Consider the following 14,416-nt stretch of genomic DNA (forward strand, 5'->3'; position numbering starts at 1 on the left):
TTCAACTAACTGAGTCCATGGATCTGAGAGATCTATTGGGTCTATATTCTCTATTCTGTAGCTGTAAGCCAGTGTAGAGATTTTAGGACTGGAGTGATGTGCTCTTTTCTCTTAGTCCTCGTTAAAACTCTGGGAGCAGCATTCTGAATGTGCTGTAGCTGTTTAATTATGTTTTTGGAAGGCCAGTTAAAAGTCATTCCAATAATCCAATATACTTAAAAAATAAAGCATGGATGAGCTTCTCCAGATCCTGCTGAGACACAAAACCTTTGATTCTGGCTATATTTTAAATATAATAATAGGCTGTTTTTGTGATGAGAGTGAGGGAGAAATCTAAATCCATTATAACGGCAAGATTTTTCTATCCGGACGGATTAGTTTCTCAGAGGACGTCTGAGAAAAAACACATACATGTTTGTTCTGGATGGGAATAAAATCGCAGAGGACCCCCCGAAAAAGAGAAAATTACCCCAAGACACCCTGAGAAACTAATCCCATCCGGATAGGGCTATACTGTATTTAATTAAATTCTGCAGAGGAGTCGGCTGTATTATGTAGTATATTTAGTATTATGTAGTTTATAGATATATAAATACTTATAACTTATAATAAATAATTATAATATATACAATTTACCAACATGAACATATTTAGGTTGTGCTCATCAGACAGTTTAATGTAATTTTCAGTCTGATATGCTATGAAGGTTTTTTCAATTTAATAATGTTCGGTTCCAAAGTTCACATTTAAAACATTAAATTAAAACTAATTTGGCCTTAATTAGTTTGGTATTTTGTGGTCTGAAGCAAAACGAGAATCAATTTCTCCATCATTTCTCAGCTCAGACTTCGGTAGTGGCGGGAAGAGTTTTAAACAGGGAAGGTAGACTGTCGCATTTCAGTACATCCGATGCAGCCTACGAAGGGTGCAGCCCCTGAATATGGACACAGCTATGGAGTGCAGCAGTTCGTTGAGTGGGCGTGTCTCCTGTATACAGTAGTGTAGGCAGGAACAGGTCAGATACAGGCTGAGCTGACTCTGCTCCTCACTCTGACCCGTTCTGTGTGTGATGGCGGTGACTCCGCTGTTCCAGCTGCTGCAGTGGGTGGATGTGACGAGCGCTGTGTTGTTCTCCTGTGTGTTTCTGCTGCTGGTGGAGTATCTGTGGAATAAAGCCCCGAGGAACTTCCCCCCCGGACCCCCCACTCTACCCTTCATAGGAAACATCCACAGGTTCAGTATCGGCAAGTTTCACATTCAGCTGGGAGAGGTAAGACTGTGCTTGTGTGTCTCCTATAACCAGTGTTATTAAAACAACATTAGCTCTAGACTCACAAAGGGCGTCACAAACAAAACAACTACAATACCCACGATGCATTGCGCCGCAACTCTAGAGCGGGAGAAGTAATCAGCTGATACGCAGAACTGACACATGAAACTCTTCACACAGTAGAAATTACAAAGTAGTACGTGACCCTTGTGCAAAAAGCAGCTTAAGACCAGCTGTTTGCTTGTTGTAGACGGTCTAAGCTGGTTTAAATAGTTTGTAAGTAAAAAAAAAACTGGTTAAACTGTGTGTGCTCATGCAAAATATGGTTGACAAGGTTGGACCAGGTTGGACCAGGTCAACCCCCAGGTAAACCGCAACAACTACACGCTGTTAAAACCATCTGCACCAGGTTGAGCTAACCAAGCTCTCAGTAAAATATATAGAACACTTATATTAGTATATTTGAGTAGCTGTCATGTACTTATCCCTCAGTGTGTATATGACAGCTACTGAAATATACTAATATAAGTGTTCTATATATTTTACTGAGAGCCTGGTTAGCTCAACCTAAGATGTTTTTTTTTGTCATGTACTCTTCCCTCAGTGTATATGACAGCTACTGAAATAAACAATTAGGTTTGACATTAAAAGATAAATATGAGACAAACGATCAACATTTAAGCTTTTATTTGGATATTTATATCTGGATGTGATACACAGTTCAGAATAGAGCAACCTTGTCTGAATCCACCCATATTTCTTGTTGGAGAAGTATTTTGTTTTGTTGCCCAGGTGTGTCCTTATACAATGATAATTAAAACAATGAATATCACTGAATATCTACATTGCATTTTCTGATTTGGGTTTTATCTGTGCAAACTGTGCATTTATAGTTAGAGGAGTAAAAGACATGAAAAACAGACAGCTGTCTATGAGTGAAAAACAAGCAACTGTAAAGCTGACAGAAGATGGAAAATCTGTCAGAGCCATTGTAAAAAAAAATAAAATAATAAAAATATTGGCCATGGCTAGGCCTGTCACGATAACAAAATTTTCAGGATGATATATTGTTCCAGAAATTATTGCGATAAACAATAATATTGTCATTTTAAAGCACCACTATAGAAAATGCTTTTTCCTGCTTCTGGGCTTCCAAAGGTGCTTTAAGACAATGTGCCACACTAATAATATACTAGCATAATACTATTACACCATTTTACAGTGAAACTAACTTTATATTATTAAGGGCAGACATTGGGCTCCCAATATAAAAATATTTTAAAATTGTAAATAACTAAAACAAATAAAGTTCTGAAAAACTGCACTAAATATTAAACAATAAAGTAACAACAAATAGACATTTACATTAATTATTTTTAAAAAACAACACATTGGCACTTGCAGCTTCCTTTTTCTGATTATATATGTATATTTTGTAAACCATACATTAGCATAGTCCATATGATCTAAGACAAACAGATAGCTCAGCAGCCCATAGCTCTTGCTATAAATGTATTTTTAATGTAACTGTCAGACACATTCTGAGCAAGAAACACCAGCATGTTTACCATGTGGGGCTTGAGGCAGGATCTCTCTGGGGGAACAATTTTTATATTCAATATTCAGCTGCATGAATCGGACTGTATGATTGTGCTTTAAATACGATCTCAGGTTAGTAGTATTGCCTGCTTTTGTTTCCACTGTTGTGAAACCTTGTAAACATACCGGCTCATTTGCATTGATGGTTCTCCTCACTCATTTGGCTTAAAGCCAAAATACTCCCGCACCGGAGCCGTGGAATACGGTTTTAAAACACAGCCCATCCCGGACTAAACTTCCTCAAACGTTTTCTAAAGCTGTTAAGTTTTGAGAAAGTCCAATTAGCCTCGAATATGTTCGCTAGCTAACACATCTCCCGACACACACAATCTGTGTGCGCGCGTGCGTGTGTGTAGTGGCACCTTCACTGCTCACTCTCACTGCCGCATAAACTCTGCACTACATGGGACTCACTCTCTCATGTACTGTTATGGACATCGGCAAAATTATCGCAAAAAAAATAATTGTCATACGATAAGTCGATAACATAGTTATCGCGACAGGTCTAGCCATGGCAAGTACAGTGTGATTGGAATGTCTTAAAAAAGAAATCATCAATGGTGTACTAAGTAACATTTATCAAACAGATTGACTAAAGAAAACCACAGTATTTGATAACAAACATTGTGTGCGCTGTATAGATATACCCTAAAACAACTGTTAGCAACAACCTCCAGGGTGCAGGAATGAATTTATCACTACTGTTCGCAGAAGACTTCATGAACAAATGTATAGAAAATGCAAACCACTAATTAGCAAGAATAATGGGAAGAAGTGCAGAGACAAGCCAACCTTTATCATGCAGCATGATTAAACACACTGCCAACACTACAAAGGACTTAATCTAGAGCTAGAACTGGAAGGTTTTAGACTGGCCTAGTCACCTCCAAGACTCAAAGGTGTCCTTTCACTAAAATCCACTTTTTCTTGTTCTTTCAAAAGTACAATGCTTAAGTTTAGTAATGCCAGTGGGCCACAGATTTGATGCAGTTACTGCACGCAAAGGGTTCAAAACTTAATATTAAGTGTTGTGCATTTTAATCTATTTTAAGTTATTTTATGTATATGTTCCAATACATTTGCTCACAAAAAAGGTGGGTTCAGACAAAAAAAATATATCTTCTGAATGTATCAGATACAGATCTGAATAAAGAATTGACCTCAGTCTTACAATACAATAATAGGGGAGTATATATTCAATAAATGACAAATACTAATTAAAATAACTAATAACTAATAAATAACTAATTTGCACAATACAGAGTTGTTCACATTACAGTTTTTAAAAGTTTACTTTGTTTATTATCCTCATTCAAATTTGATTTGTTTATTGTATATCCATTGTTTTTATTTTATTTGTGCAAATTTTGCTCTCAATCGTTTCAGTGTGCTGAAAAATATGGAAACATTTTCAACATTCAGATTTTTGGACCAAGGCTTGTTGTGCTGAATGGATATAAGTTAGTGAAAAAGGTGTATGTTGACCAAGGGAATGACTATGCTGATCGCCCAAATGTCCCTATGCTTCGAGACACTGTTGGTGATAAAGGTAGTTTTCGTGTTCTATAAGCAGATTTTTTATTTTGCACATGTGTTTTGCTTTATGATTTACTGTTTCATAAGTCCCATGACTCATTTATTACTCCACACTAAACTACTGAGTAGTAGTAAAACTCTTATTTGATAAACAGGAGTTGTTGCCTCCAATGGATATGCATGGAAACAGCAGAGGAGGTTTGCACTCTCAACTCTTCGAAATTTTGGACTTGGAAAAAAAAGTCTGGAGTCCTCCATTCACCTTGAATGTCGTTATTTGGCTGAAGCCATATCAAATGAACAAGGTAAAACCAGCTATTTAGGCTACCTTGTGAATTGTGTCCTGTGATTGTTCATAAATATTTTTAATGATTATATTTAATGTAAAACAAATTGTATCCCAGGTGCATATCAGTTAGTTTACTGGAAGCATTATGTTAATACTGACTAGCAACCATTCTAGTATGCTATGCCATTCACAAATAGTGTTGTATAATTTCCAGGCAAACCATATGACCCCCGGCTTCTGCTGAACTGTGCTGTCTCCAATGTGATCTGTGTCCTGGTGTTTGGAGAAAGGTTTGAGTACAGTGACAGCGAGTTCCAAATCTTGTTGAACACAATCAACCAACTTGTGCTTCTTGAAGGAAGTGTTCTGGGACATGTAGGTGCACTCAGATATCAGCCAAGCAAAAGCTGGTTCCAGCATCAGTAAGTAGAGAGTAAAGAGGATGCTTAACATATGCTCTATTTTTGTTCTTCTTTTACTAGTTATACAACACGTTCCCAAGACTAATGCGCATAGCTCCTGGACCTCACCAGAAAATATTTACCTTGTGGGACAGAATGGTAAAGTTTTCCCATCGTAAAATAGCAGAGCACAAAGTGGACTGTGACCCCGCAAACCCACGTGACTACATTGACTGTTTCCTCATCGAAATGGAAAAGGTAAGAATTGAGCAGGTATTCTTTTTATGTGCACTTCTAGGTATACATCAGTATGTATTTATATAGCTTAGATAACATACACCTTTCTCAAAAATGAGCAAAAAAGCTATAACTAATTATTACATTAATAATAATACTCTTGCCCTTAAAAACAGAAATTCACTGTTCATAGAATTTATCTTAAACATAAAAAATAAAAGCTATCCATAAATTCAGGATGTTATAATGATAAAACTCTGTATTTGTATATACATATATGTTTCATGCCATTTCATTTCAGTTTCATTTTCAATTCAGAATACTATGTAATACAGGAAGGACAGACGGGAAGTAAGTTAAACAAACTCCTAAGTAAACAAAACTGTAGTTCTTAAAAACAAAAAACTAATTCTTTCAAAGTCAAACGAGTGCTGGATATTAATTTACACAGATTTATCTAACTGTTTGTTTGGATGAGTAAAGGGCTTTTGTTTGTGTACAGTAAGCTTAGAATTCCAGTATTTTGTCCAAGAGTAAGCGCTAGCCAGTTTAGCAGCGCTAGCCAGCCACAGTTAACAGCGCCATAGGCGTGGTAGTGGGGGGAAAAGTGGACCTGACTACCCAGGGCCCGAGTAGGAAGAGGGGCCCATGAAAATCCATGTTCCTTGTGTGTTGGCACGGATAGGGGCCCACTGACATTAAGAATGTACAGGGCCCAGAATTTGCTGCTACGCCCCTGAACAGCGCCAACCAGCCCCGGTTAGCAGCATTAGCCAGTTCTGATTAGCAGCATTAGCCAGTTCTGATTAGCAGCATTAGCCAGTTCTGGTTAGCAGCATTAGCCAGTCTTGGTTAGCAGCACTAGCCAGTTCTGGTTAGCAGCATTAGCCAGTTCTGATTAGCAGCATTAGCCAGTCTCGGTTAGCAGCACTAGCCAGTTCTGGTTAGCAGCATTAGCCAGTTCTGATTAGCAGCATTAGCCAGTTCTGGTTAGCAGCATTAGCCAGTCTCGGTTAGCAGCACTAGCCAGTCTTGGTTAGCAGCACTAGCCAGTTCTGGTTAGCAGCATTAGCCAGTTCTGATTAGCAGCATTAGCCAGTCTCGGTTAGCAGCACTAGCCAGTTCTGGTTAGCAGCATTAGCCAGTTCTGATTAGCAGCATTAGCCAGTTCTGGTTAGCAGCATTAGCCAGTCTCGGTTAGCAGCACTAGCCAGTTCTGGTTAGCAGCATTAGCCAGTTCTGATTAGCAGCATTAGCCAGTCTCGGTTAGCAGCACTAGCCAGTTCTGATTAGCAGCATTAGCCAGTTCTGGTTAGCAGCATTAGCCAGTCTCGGTTAGCAGCACTAGCCAGTTCTGGTTAGCAGCATTAGCCAGTCTCGGTTAGCAGCACTAGCCAGTTCTGATTAGCAGCATTAGCCAGTTCTGATTAGCAGCATTAGCCAGTTCTGGTTAGCAGCATTAGCCAGTCTCGTTTAGCAGCGCCAGCTAGGGTTGCCAACCGTTCTGTGAAATACGGAATCGCCCCATATTTGGGCAGTAAAATACGCGTTCCGTATTGAATTGTTCCGGTACGCATTTTGTCCCGTATTTTTGAGGTTAGTCATTAAGGTGGGTGATTTGTTTTTTAGATAGAGACACAGCTGCGGCGCTGGCCCCCCTCCGCTAGAGAACAGCCACCCCTGGTTGTTCTCCAAGCAAAGGGGGGGCAGCGCGGTGGCTGTATCTGGGTTCTAAATCACTGCTTTCCTATCACAGAAACAGTGCACAATTGACCACTGGTTAACACACAATATAGTGCACTATTCCTGTGATTGGGCGTGATTTAGAATGCAGAGACCCGTGCTTACATACAACGTTAAACAGCTTGCGGCGGGAGAGAAACGAGAGGCTGAGGAGGAGAATACAGGGCAAGGGAGCAGTGTCCAGGTGTCAAGGTTTCTTGTGCAACAGGCGTCTCCAGAAGCTTAATGGTATAAAAATCACATCAATATCAAAGCTTATTTGAAAGCATGTATTATGCTAAATATATTGTTATGCCAAAAATATTTCTGTTATGAACATACATATGAACATACATATTTCTGAACGAAACTTACAGTACTGTGGAAAAGTTTTAGGCACCTGTGGGAATTTCAGTCAAGAAAAAGCTTATCTGTGAAGAATTTTTTAATAGCTCAGTAAAACACTAAAAATACAATACATACAAACAGCGAATTTACAAAAAGCAAATCTTTTACAGCACCGTTTTCTATAAAACATCTCCTAATCTCTCCTCATCTGAGTTTAATAATCATATCAACACCTGGTTTGGTATATTGGTAAATGTGGTAAATCAGGTGAGCTGCTGCTGGAACTTAACATAATATACACATGCTGGCTGAGGAGCATCCAGGAGAAATCTGGAACTACACTTTGTTCTACAGCTCCGCTCACAAGATACAACATACTTGGGAAATCTTTGTTATGTTTTACTGTATTCATGTTTATTGCATCTGTTCAAATCATATGTGGTGCTTTTTCCTGGTAAAAACACTTATATTGCTGAGATAAATGGATTAGTGTAATTTACTTTGGTGCCTAAAACATTTGCACAGTACTGTATATTATACATGTGGTTCGAATTAATCGAAAACTAAAAGTGTCAAAACACATAAATATGCATAAAAGATAAATAACAAAGCAGCTATATTCCTACAATAAACATTTTTCACAGTAAATCACGAGACATGCAGAAGAACTGCTCCCATGGGTAGACAATTAGTCTCTTGTATCCTTTAGATCATGAAGAATATGCGTTACACATTCAGACTCATGTTTTTGTTGCCTCTGACAGATAACATTATGTATTCTCACGGACATGCCTGTCTTAATCCTCTATCTAAAGGCTGCTTAACTGCATTCTCCACAGCTCGAGTGATGGTGCAGATATTCAGACTAAGGTTGCAATGTATGTTTTTTCGGTCTCTTAAACATGGGCCTGAGCAGAAGACAGATATTAATGACAGCCATTAATGACATGAAGTGCCTGAAAGTTGATATGTGGTTTTTACATTTTCCACATGTGTTTTGCAGTGGAAAGATGACAAGGCTGCTGGTTTCGATATTGAGAACTTGTGCTTTTGCACACTGGATCTTTTTTTTGCTGGGACTGAGACCACAGCCACCACTTTGACCTGGGGTCTGCTGTACATGATCAAATATCCTGAGATACAGGGTCAGTAAAGTAATATTTCTAACCATCTCTTCTCATGTTCATGCTGTTCAAACTTACACTAGAAAAGTTTCTATTTTTTACATTTAGCCAAAGTTCAAGCTGAGATTGACCAGGTGGTGGGTTCTGCACGACAGCCCTCTGTGACAGACAGAGACAACCTTCCCTACACCAATGCTGTTATTCACGAAATCCAGAGGATGGGAAACATTCTTCCACTCAACGTGGTCCGGGCTGCCACAAAGGACACACAGATAGAAGAATACTCCATCCCAAAAGTATGTTTGTATATGTTATGCACATATGCACAATGAGGTCAGACTGATTAAATATTAAAACTCATGTAAACTGAGTAAAACAATTAAACTCAAATAAACTGCAGTAACAATTAAATCTTGATTACTTTATATTATCTCTGTCCAATGAAAAACTTTTTACATTGACTTCCATTGAACGCTAAGAAGGTTTTATCTACCTCCTGTAAAGTCCAGGACTTTAGAGCAATTTGTATAGAATTGTTCCAATAAAAGTAAAATGCAGTCCAAGACTACATTCAAGACTACAAAAGGGTCCCTTTAAGGTATCATTGTTCTAAACTATGATACATTGTGCTTTGTTATAGGTTTCTTTGCGTTGGTGGGAAAACCAAAAACAAATGTTTCAAAGGTTTCAAAGTAAAAACAGTACTTTGTAGAATCTTTTTTGCCCAAAATGTAGAAATACTATTAATCTGACATAATTAGCTTTTTAGTCATAAATAATACATTTAATTAATTTATTTATTTATTCTTTATTTAACCAGGCAAGTCATTAAGAACACCTTCTTTTTTACAATGGAAGCCTGACAAGAGGCAAAAATCCATATGTTTCTTCTGTTCATTTTATTAAAACCTGTTTTATTATTAACCTTTGTATTATCACACTAAACACTAAAGCAGGGTTGGATTTTACATGGTATTTTGACCAGGATGTGCAGGAGTGCAGCCAGTATTAATATAATACGGTTACACAAGTCACTCCACAGATATCAGCATGGGCGTGATAGTGGGGGGGACTACCCAGGGCCTGAGCAGGGAGAGGGGCCCATGAAAATCCTGATTTTTTTTTCGCTCACTTTCCTTGTGTACTGGCATGAATAGGGGCCCATTGAGAGTGTACAGGGCCCAGAATTTGCTGCTACACCCCTGGATACCAGTGTTGATATATCAGTATTGATATAACATTGAACCGATATATCAGTCTGGCTCTGATACAAACTTTGGAAGTGACACTGTGTCCACTATGAGTTCCACTTTAACATGTTTCTGATTAGATTTATGTTTAAGAAAGCTTCAATAATAATGCTACAGTATAAATGGGTGTTTCATGGTTTTACAGGGGACGATGGTGGCTGGCAATTTGACATCGGTTCTGTTTGACAAAACAGAGTGGGAGACACCTGACTCTTTTAATCCAGGTCACTTCTTGGATTCCAATGGAAATTTCAGGAAGAGAGAGGCTTTCATGCCGTTTTCTGCAGGTGACGTAAAATTTAATATTTTTTTTTTTGCTTCTGTTGTACTGCTGCAATTTGTAATAAATTAAATTTCTGTTGGACAACCAAACATAATTTGTCAGACACCCCAAATACAAACCTAGTAATTTATGTTCATATTTAATTCTTTATTCTAATCTACTTTGGTAGATACTGTACTTTGTCAGTCATAAGGCTACCGGATATCTACATAAGCTTTTCATTAAAACTGACAACAACCTACATGAAGATTTGGTTGTAATGTCATTACTGCTGCAGTAATCAACTATGCTCTAATTTCACATCAGAAAATGTTATGATGGCTGACAATGCTTGTTTAATCTTGTTTAATGGGTGCCATCTAAACTCTGCAGTGATATAGCTGCCCTGCATCCAGTTCTCCTAACTGAGTGAAATGTCATTTCTTTAGAAAACTATTTTGGTATTACTAACGTCGGTTGTGTTATGTATTCATAATTTTGTGTTAAAAAAAGCCTATTTTAAAATCCCTATCATAAAGTGAAATGTTTATCTTAAACCTGTGTAAAATATACAGTATTTAACTGTTTTGTAGTATTTGTGTCTGGAAAGCTCTAATGTTAATGTCGTAAATGCATGACCTTGACTACCTACATACTGTAACTGTATCTTCTTTAATGTTTGTATGTTGTTGAATGATTTGGTTATTAATGAGGTATTATAAGGGGTCTTTGAATAAAATAATTTGTAGTGGTCCATGGCCTTAATCTGTACACATCAGGTCAAACATTCAGGGGCAAATGCATTGCTCTGTATTTCATCAGTTTTTACAGCTTTTTTTGATTATGTTTTTTCCCCCAGGTAAGAGAGTGTGTCTTGGGGAGCAGCTGGCTCGTATGGAACTGTTCCTGTTCTTTAGTTCTCTGCTTCAGCGCTTCACTTTCAAACCACCAGAGGGTGTGGAGCCCAGCCTGGACTACATATTGGGAGCCACACACAGCCCTAAACCATACAAGCTGTGTGCTGTGCCACGCTAAGGAGGTATACATACAGTGCTGTAAAAAACGATTATCTTCTCTTCATGTTTGAGACTAAATGGTTTCATACCCTCATACTATTGAAATATACGAAAAAGACAAACTAAATGAAACAGTAATTATTTCATTTATTGCGGGTAAAGATGTTTTGCCACATATCATTTATATGTTATATGTGTTGCAGCAGATGTAATGAGACCTCTTGTCTTTAAAAAAGTCCCACGTTCTGCTTATTGAGTCTACTTTTACAATTTTGGAAAGTTTCTATTTAATTGATCCTGATTAGCAACTGCGTTTGCCTTATTAGTTCTTTGAGTAACATACCAATTAAAGCTGGATGGTTTTGACAAACATACAAGATGTTTTAAATGATAGTTTCATTTATTAAATAAATCACCAAAAAAAAACAATCTAGCTCTGTATGAAAAAGTCTTTGCCCCCAAAACCTAATAACTCGGTTGTGCCAACAGAAATCAAGCTTTACCAATTACTGACTAAGAGTCTTTCACATCTCTGTGGAGAAATTTTGTTCTACTCGTCTTTACAGAATAGTTTCAATTCAGACACACTGGAGGGTGTTCGAGCATAAAGGGCCTGTTCATGATCATCACAGCATCTCAATCAGTCTTTGACTAGGCCACTCCAAAACCTTCATTCAGATAATCAATTGTTTGTGTGTTTTGGATCATTGTCCTGCTGCAGAACCCAAGTATGCTTGAGCTTGAGTTCATGAACAGATTGCTGGATATTCTCCTTCAGGATTGTCTGGTAAACAGCAAAATTCCTGGTTCCATCAATTACAGAAAGTTCTCCAGGCCCAGAACCAGCAAAGCAGCCCCAGACCATCACACTACCACCACCATGTTTTACATTCAGTATGATGGGCTTTTTTTTCCCAGAAATTATGTGTTATTTTTTTTTTTCAGATGTGACGCACAGCTTTCAGATAATCCACTTTTGTAATGTCAGTCCAAAGAATATTTACCCAAAGTCCTGGGGATCATCAGATTATTTTTGGTAAATGTGAGATTGGGCAGTTGTGTTCTTTAAGGTCAGCATTGAACTCTTCCATGGAGACCACTTTCGACCAGTCTCTTTTTTTATTATTAAATCATTAACACTGGCCTTAACTGATAAGTTAAATAAGATGTTTTTCCGAGTATGTTTGTTGAAAGGACTGAATTTTTGTTATACTCCTGCCTATCATGTATAGCATTTAGTTTTTCTATGTCATTAGTTTGAGTTGGATAGTATTCTGATTTACTGACGTGATTTGATCTGCTGAGTACAGTAGAACTCAGCATTCTGTAACTCAGAGATACAGACACTATTCTAATCTCTCCTTTGACATCTGCTTATTCCACTGATTGATGTGTTTATTTCACTATGGAAAGAATATGATTTTGCTGCTGTCATATATGTAGGTATGATGCTTATCTGATGTATTGTTAACAAATATATCTTTATTCAAGCTTTATTTAAGTACGAAAATTTTTGTTTCTATTCAAATAAAATTAAAAACAAAGTTAAAATATGGAGTAAACATTGTGTTAAATTGTGCTGCACTGAATGCACTGAAAATGCTTAGTGGCAGCTAATAATATCAATTTGCATAATATTTGTCTAACATAAAAAGAATACACTGGACAATACACTTGTATTTGAAAGATTGCATTTAATAATATTGGGACGATGGAAACACGCAATGGAAGCACAAAATTATAATATTAATAATAGTCACTTGTGGGTTTTTATTTTGCAGAATTTCCGCAATGATTGTCTCGGATATCTTTCTTGACTAATGTAATGTCCAAAAACATTGTGCAGTCAGGGTTTAGTTGTTTATAAAGTGGTGAGAGATACTACACACTGTTTACCCAGTAACATTTGACATAATGTACTTTGGACACAACAAATCTGTGTGTTTTGTTAACCACTGCAATCCTTTAATTGTTCCTACTATTACAGTTAATAGTTATTATGTATTATTTTAAAGCATGTCATGGTCAAAATCACACTAATAAATATCTTATTAGTAAGTTGAAAGGTTATGAAATGTCAATCTGTATTGTTCTTTTGTTTAATGTCCTGCGCATTTTAGATTCCTAACAATATGTCAACCACAAAATTTAAGAAATGTGTAGACTTATGTTCTCTTATTTATACCAAGAAAACCCCTAAAACATGGACCTGTGATACATACAACTCTAAATGGTTTCATACCCTCGTACTATTAAAATATACGAAATGACAAACTAAATGAAACAGTAATTATTTCATTTATTGCGGGTAAAGATGTTTTGCCACATATCATTTATATGTTATATGTGTTGCAGCAGATGTAATGAGACCTCTTGTCTTTAAAAAAGTCCCACGTTCTGATTATTGAGTCTACTTCACAATTTTGGAAAGTTTCTATTTAATTGATCCTGATTAGCAACTGCGTTTGGCTTATTAGTTCTTTGAGTAACATAGCAATTAAAGCTGGATGGTTTTGACAAACATACAAGATGTTTTAAATGATAGTTTCATTTATTAAATAAAAAAAACTATCCTAACCAATCTAGCCCTGTGTGAAAAGGTCTTTGCCCCCAAAACCTAATAACTCGGTTGTGCCACCCAACAGAAATCAAGCGTCTTTCACATCTCTGTGGAGAAATTTTGTTCTACTCGTCTTTACAGAATAGTTTCAATTCAGACACACTGGAGGGTGTTCGAGCATAAAGGGCCTGTTCATGATCATCACAGCATCTCAATCAGTCTTTGACTAGGCCACTCCAAAACATCATTCAGATGTGAACTTGTTTGTGTGTTTTGGATCATTGTCCTGCTGCAGAACCCAAGTACGCTTGAGCTTGAGTTCATGAACAGATTGCTGGATATTCTCCTTCAGGACTACCACCACCATGTTTTACATTCAGTATGATGGTTTTTTTTCCAGAAATAATGTGTTTTTTTTTTTTTTTTCAGATGTGACGCACAGCTATGAAATAATCCACTTTTGTAATGTCAGTCCAAAGAATATTTACCCAAAGTCCTGGGGATCATCAGGATGTTTTTGATAAATGTGAGATTGGGCAGTTGTGTTCTTTTAGGTTAGCATTGAACTCTTCTATGGAGACCACTTTCGACCAGTCTCTTCTATTCTAATCTCTCCTTTAACATCTGCTTATTCCAGCTGTCATATATGTAGGTGTGATGCTTATCTGATGTATTGTTAACAAATATATCTTTATTCAAGCTTTATTTAAGTTCTATTCAAATAAAATAAAAAACAAAGTTAAAATATGGAGTAAACATTGTGTTAAATTGTGCTGCACTGAATGCACTGAAAATGCTTAGT

At 37.2% G+C, this 14,416-nt stretch overlaps 1 protein-coding gene across 1 annotated transcript; it reads left to right on the forward strand.

Annotated features, from left to right (window-relative positions):
* Window positions 1-982: 982 nt before the first annotated feature.
* Window positions 983-11,996, forward strand: LOC125803022 (cytochrome P450 2J2-like). Its single transcript, XM_049481768.1, has 9 exons — window positions 983-1,270; window positions 4,256-4,418; window positions 4,561-4,710; window positions 4,909-5,069; window positions 5,177-5,353; window positions 8,406-8,547; window positions 8,635-8,822; window positions 9,922-10,063; window positions 10,898-11,996. Exons 1-9 carry the CDS (start codon window positions 1,070-1,072, stop codon window positions 11,071-11,073), a joined length of 1,500 nt encoding a protein of 499 aa, XP_049337725.1. The 5' UTR covers window positions 983-1,069; the 3' UTR covers window positions 11,074-11,996.
* The last annotated feature ends 2,420 nt before the right edge of the window (window positions 11,997-14,416 follow it).

This window comes from Astyanax mexicanus, chromosome 1 (assembly GCF_023375975.1).
Source record: "Astyanax mexicanus isolate ESR-SI-001 chromosome 1, AstMex3_surface, whole genome shotgun sequence".
Lineage (NCBI taxonomy): Eukaryota > Metazoa > Chordata > Actinopteri > Characiformes > Acestrorhamphidae > Astyanax > Astyanax mexicanus.

What these genes read in the sequence shown, in the direction of transcription:
- LOC125803022 (XM_049481768.1), top strand. Translation starts at nt 1,070, where the DNA reads ATGGCGGTGACTCCGCTGTTCCAGCTGCTGCAGTGGGTGGATGTGACG. An exon ending in AGACACTGTTGGTGATAAAG is followed by an intron (nt 4,419 to 4,560) that starts GTAGTTTTCGTG and finishes TTTGATAAACAG; the next exon opens with GAGTTGTTGCCTCCAATGGA. An exon ending in CAAATATCCTGAGATACAGG is followed by an intron (nt 8,548 to 8,634) that starts GTCAGTAAAGTA and finishes TTTTACATTTAG; the next exon opens with CCAAAGTTCAAGCTGAGATT.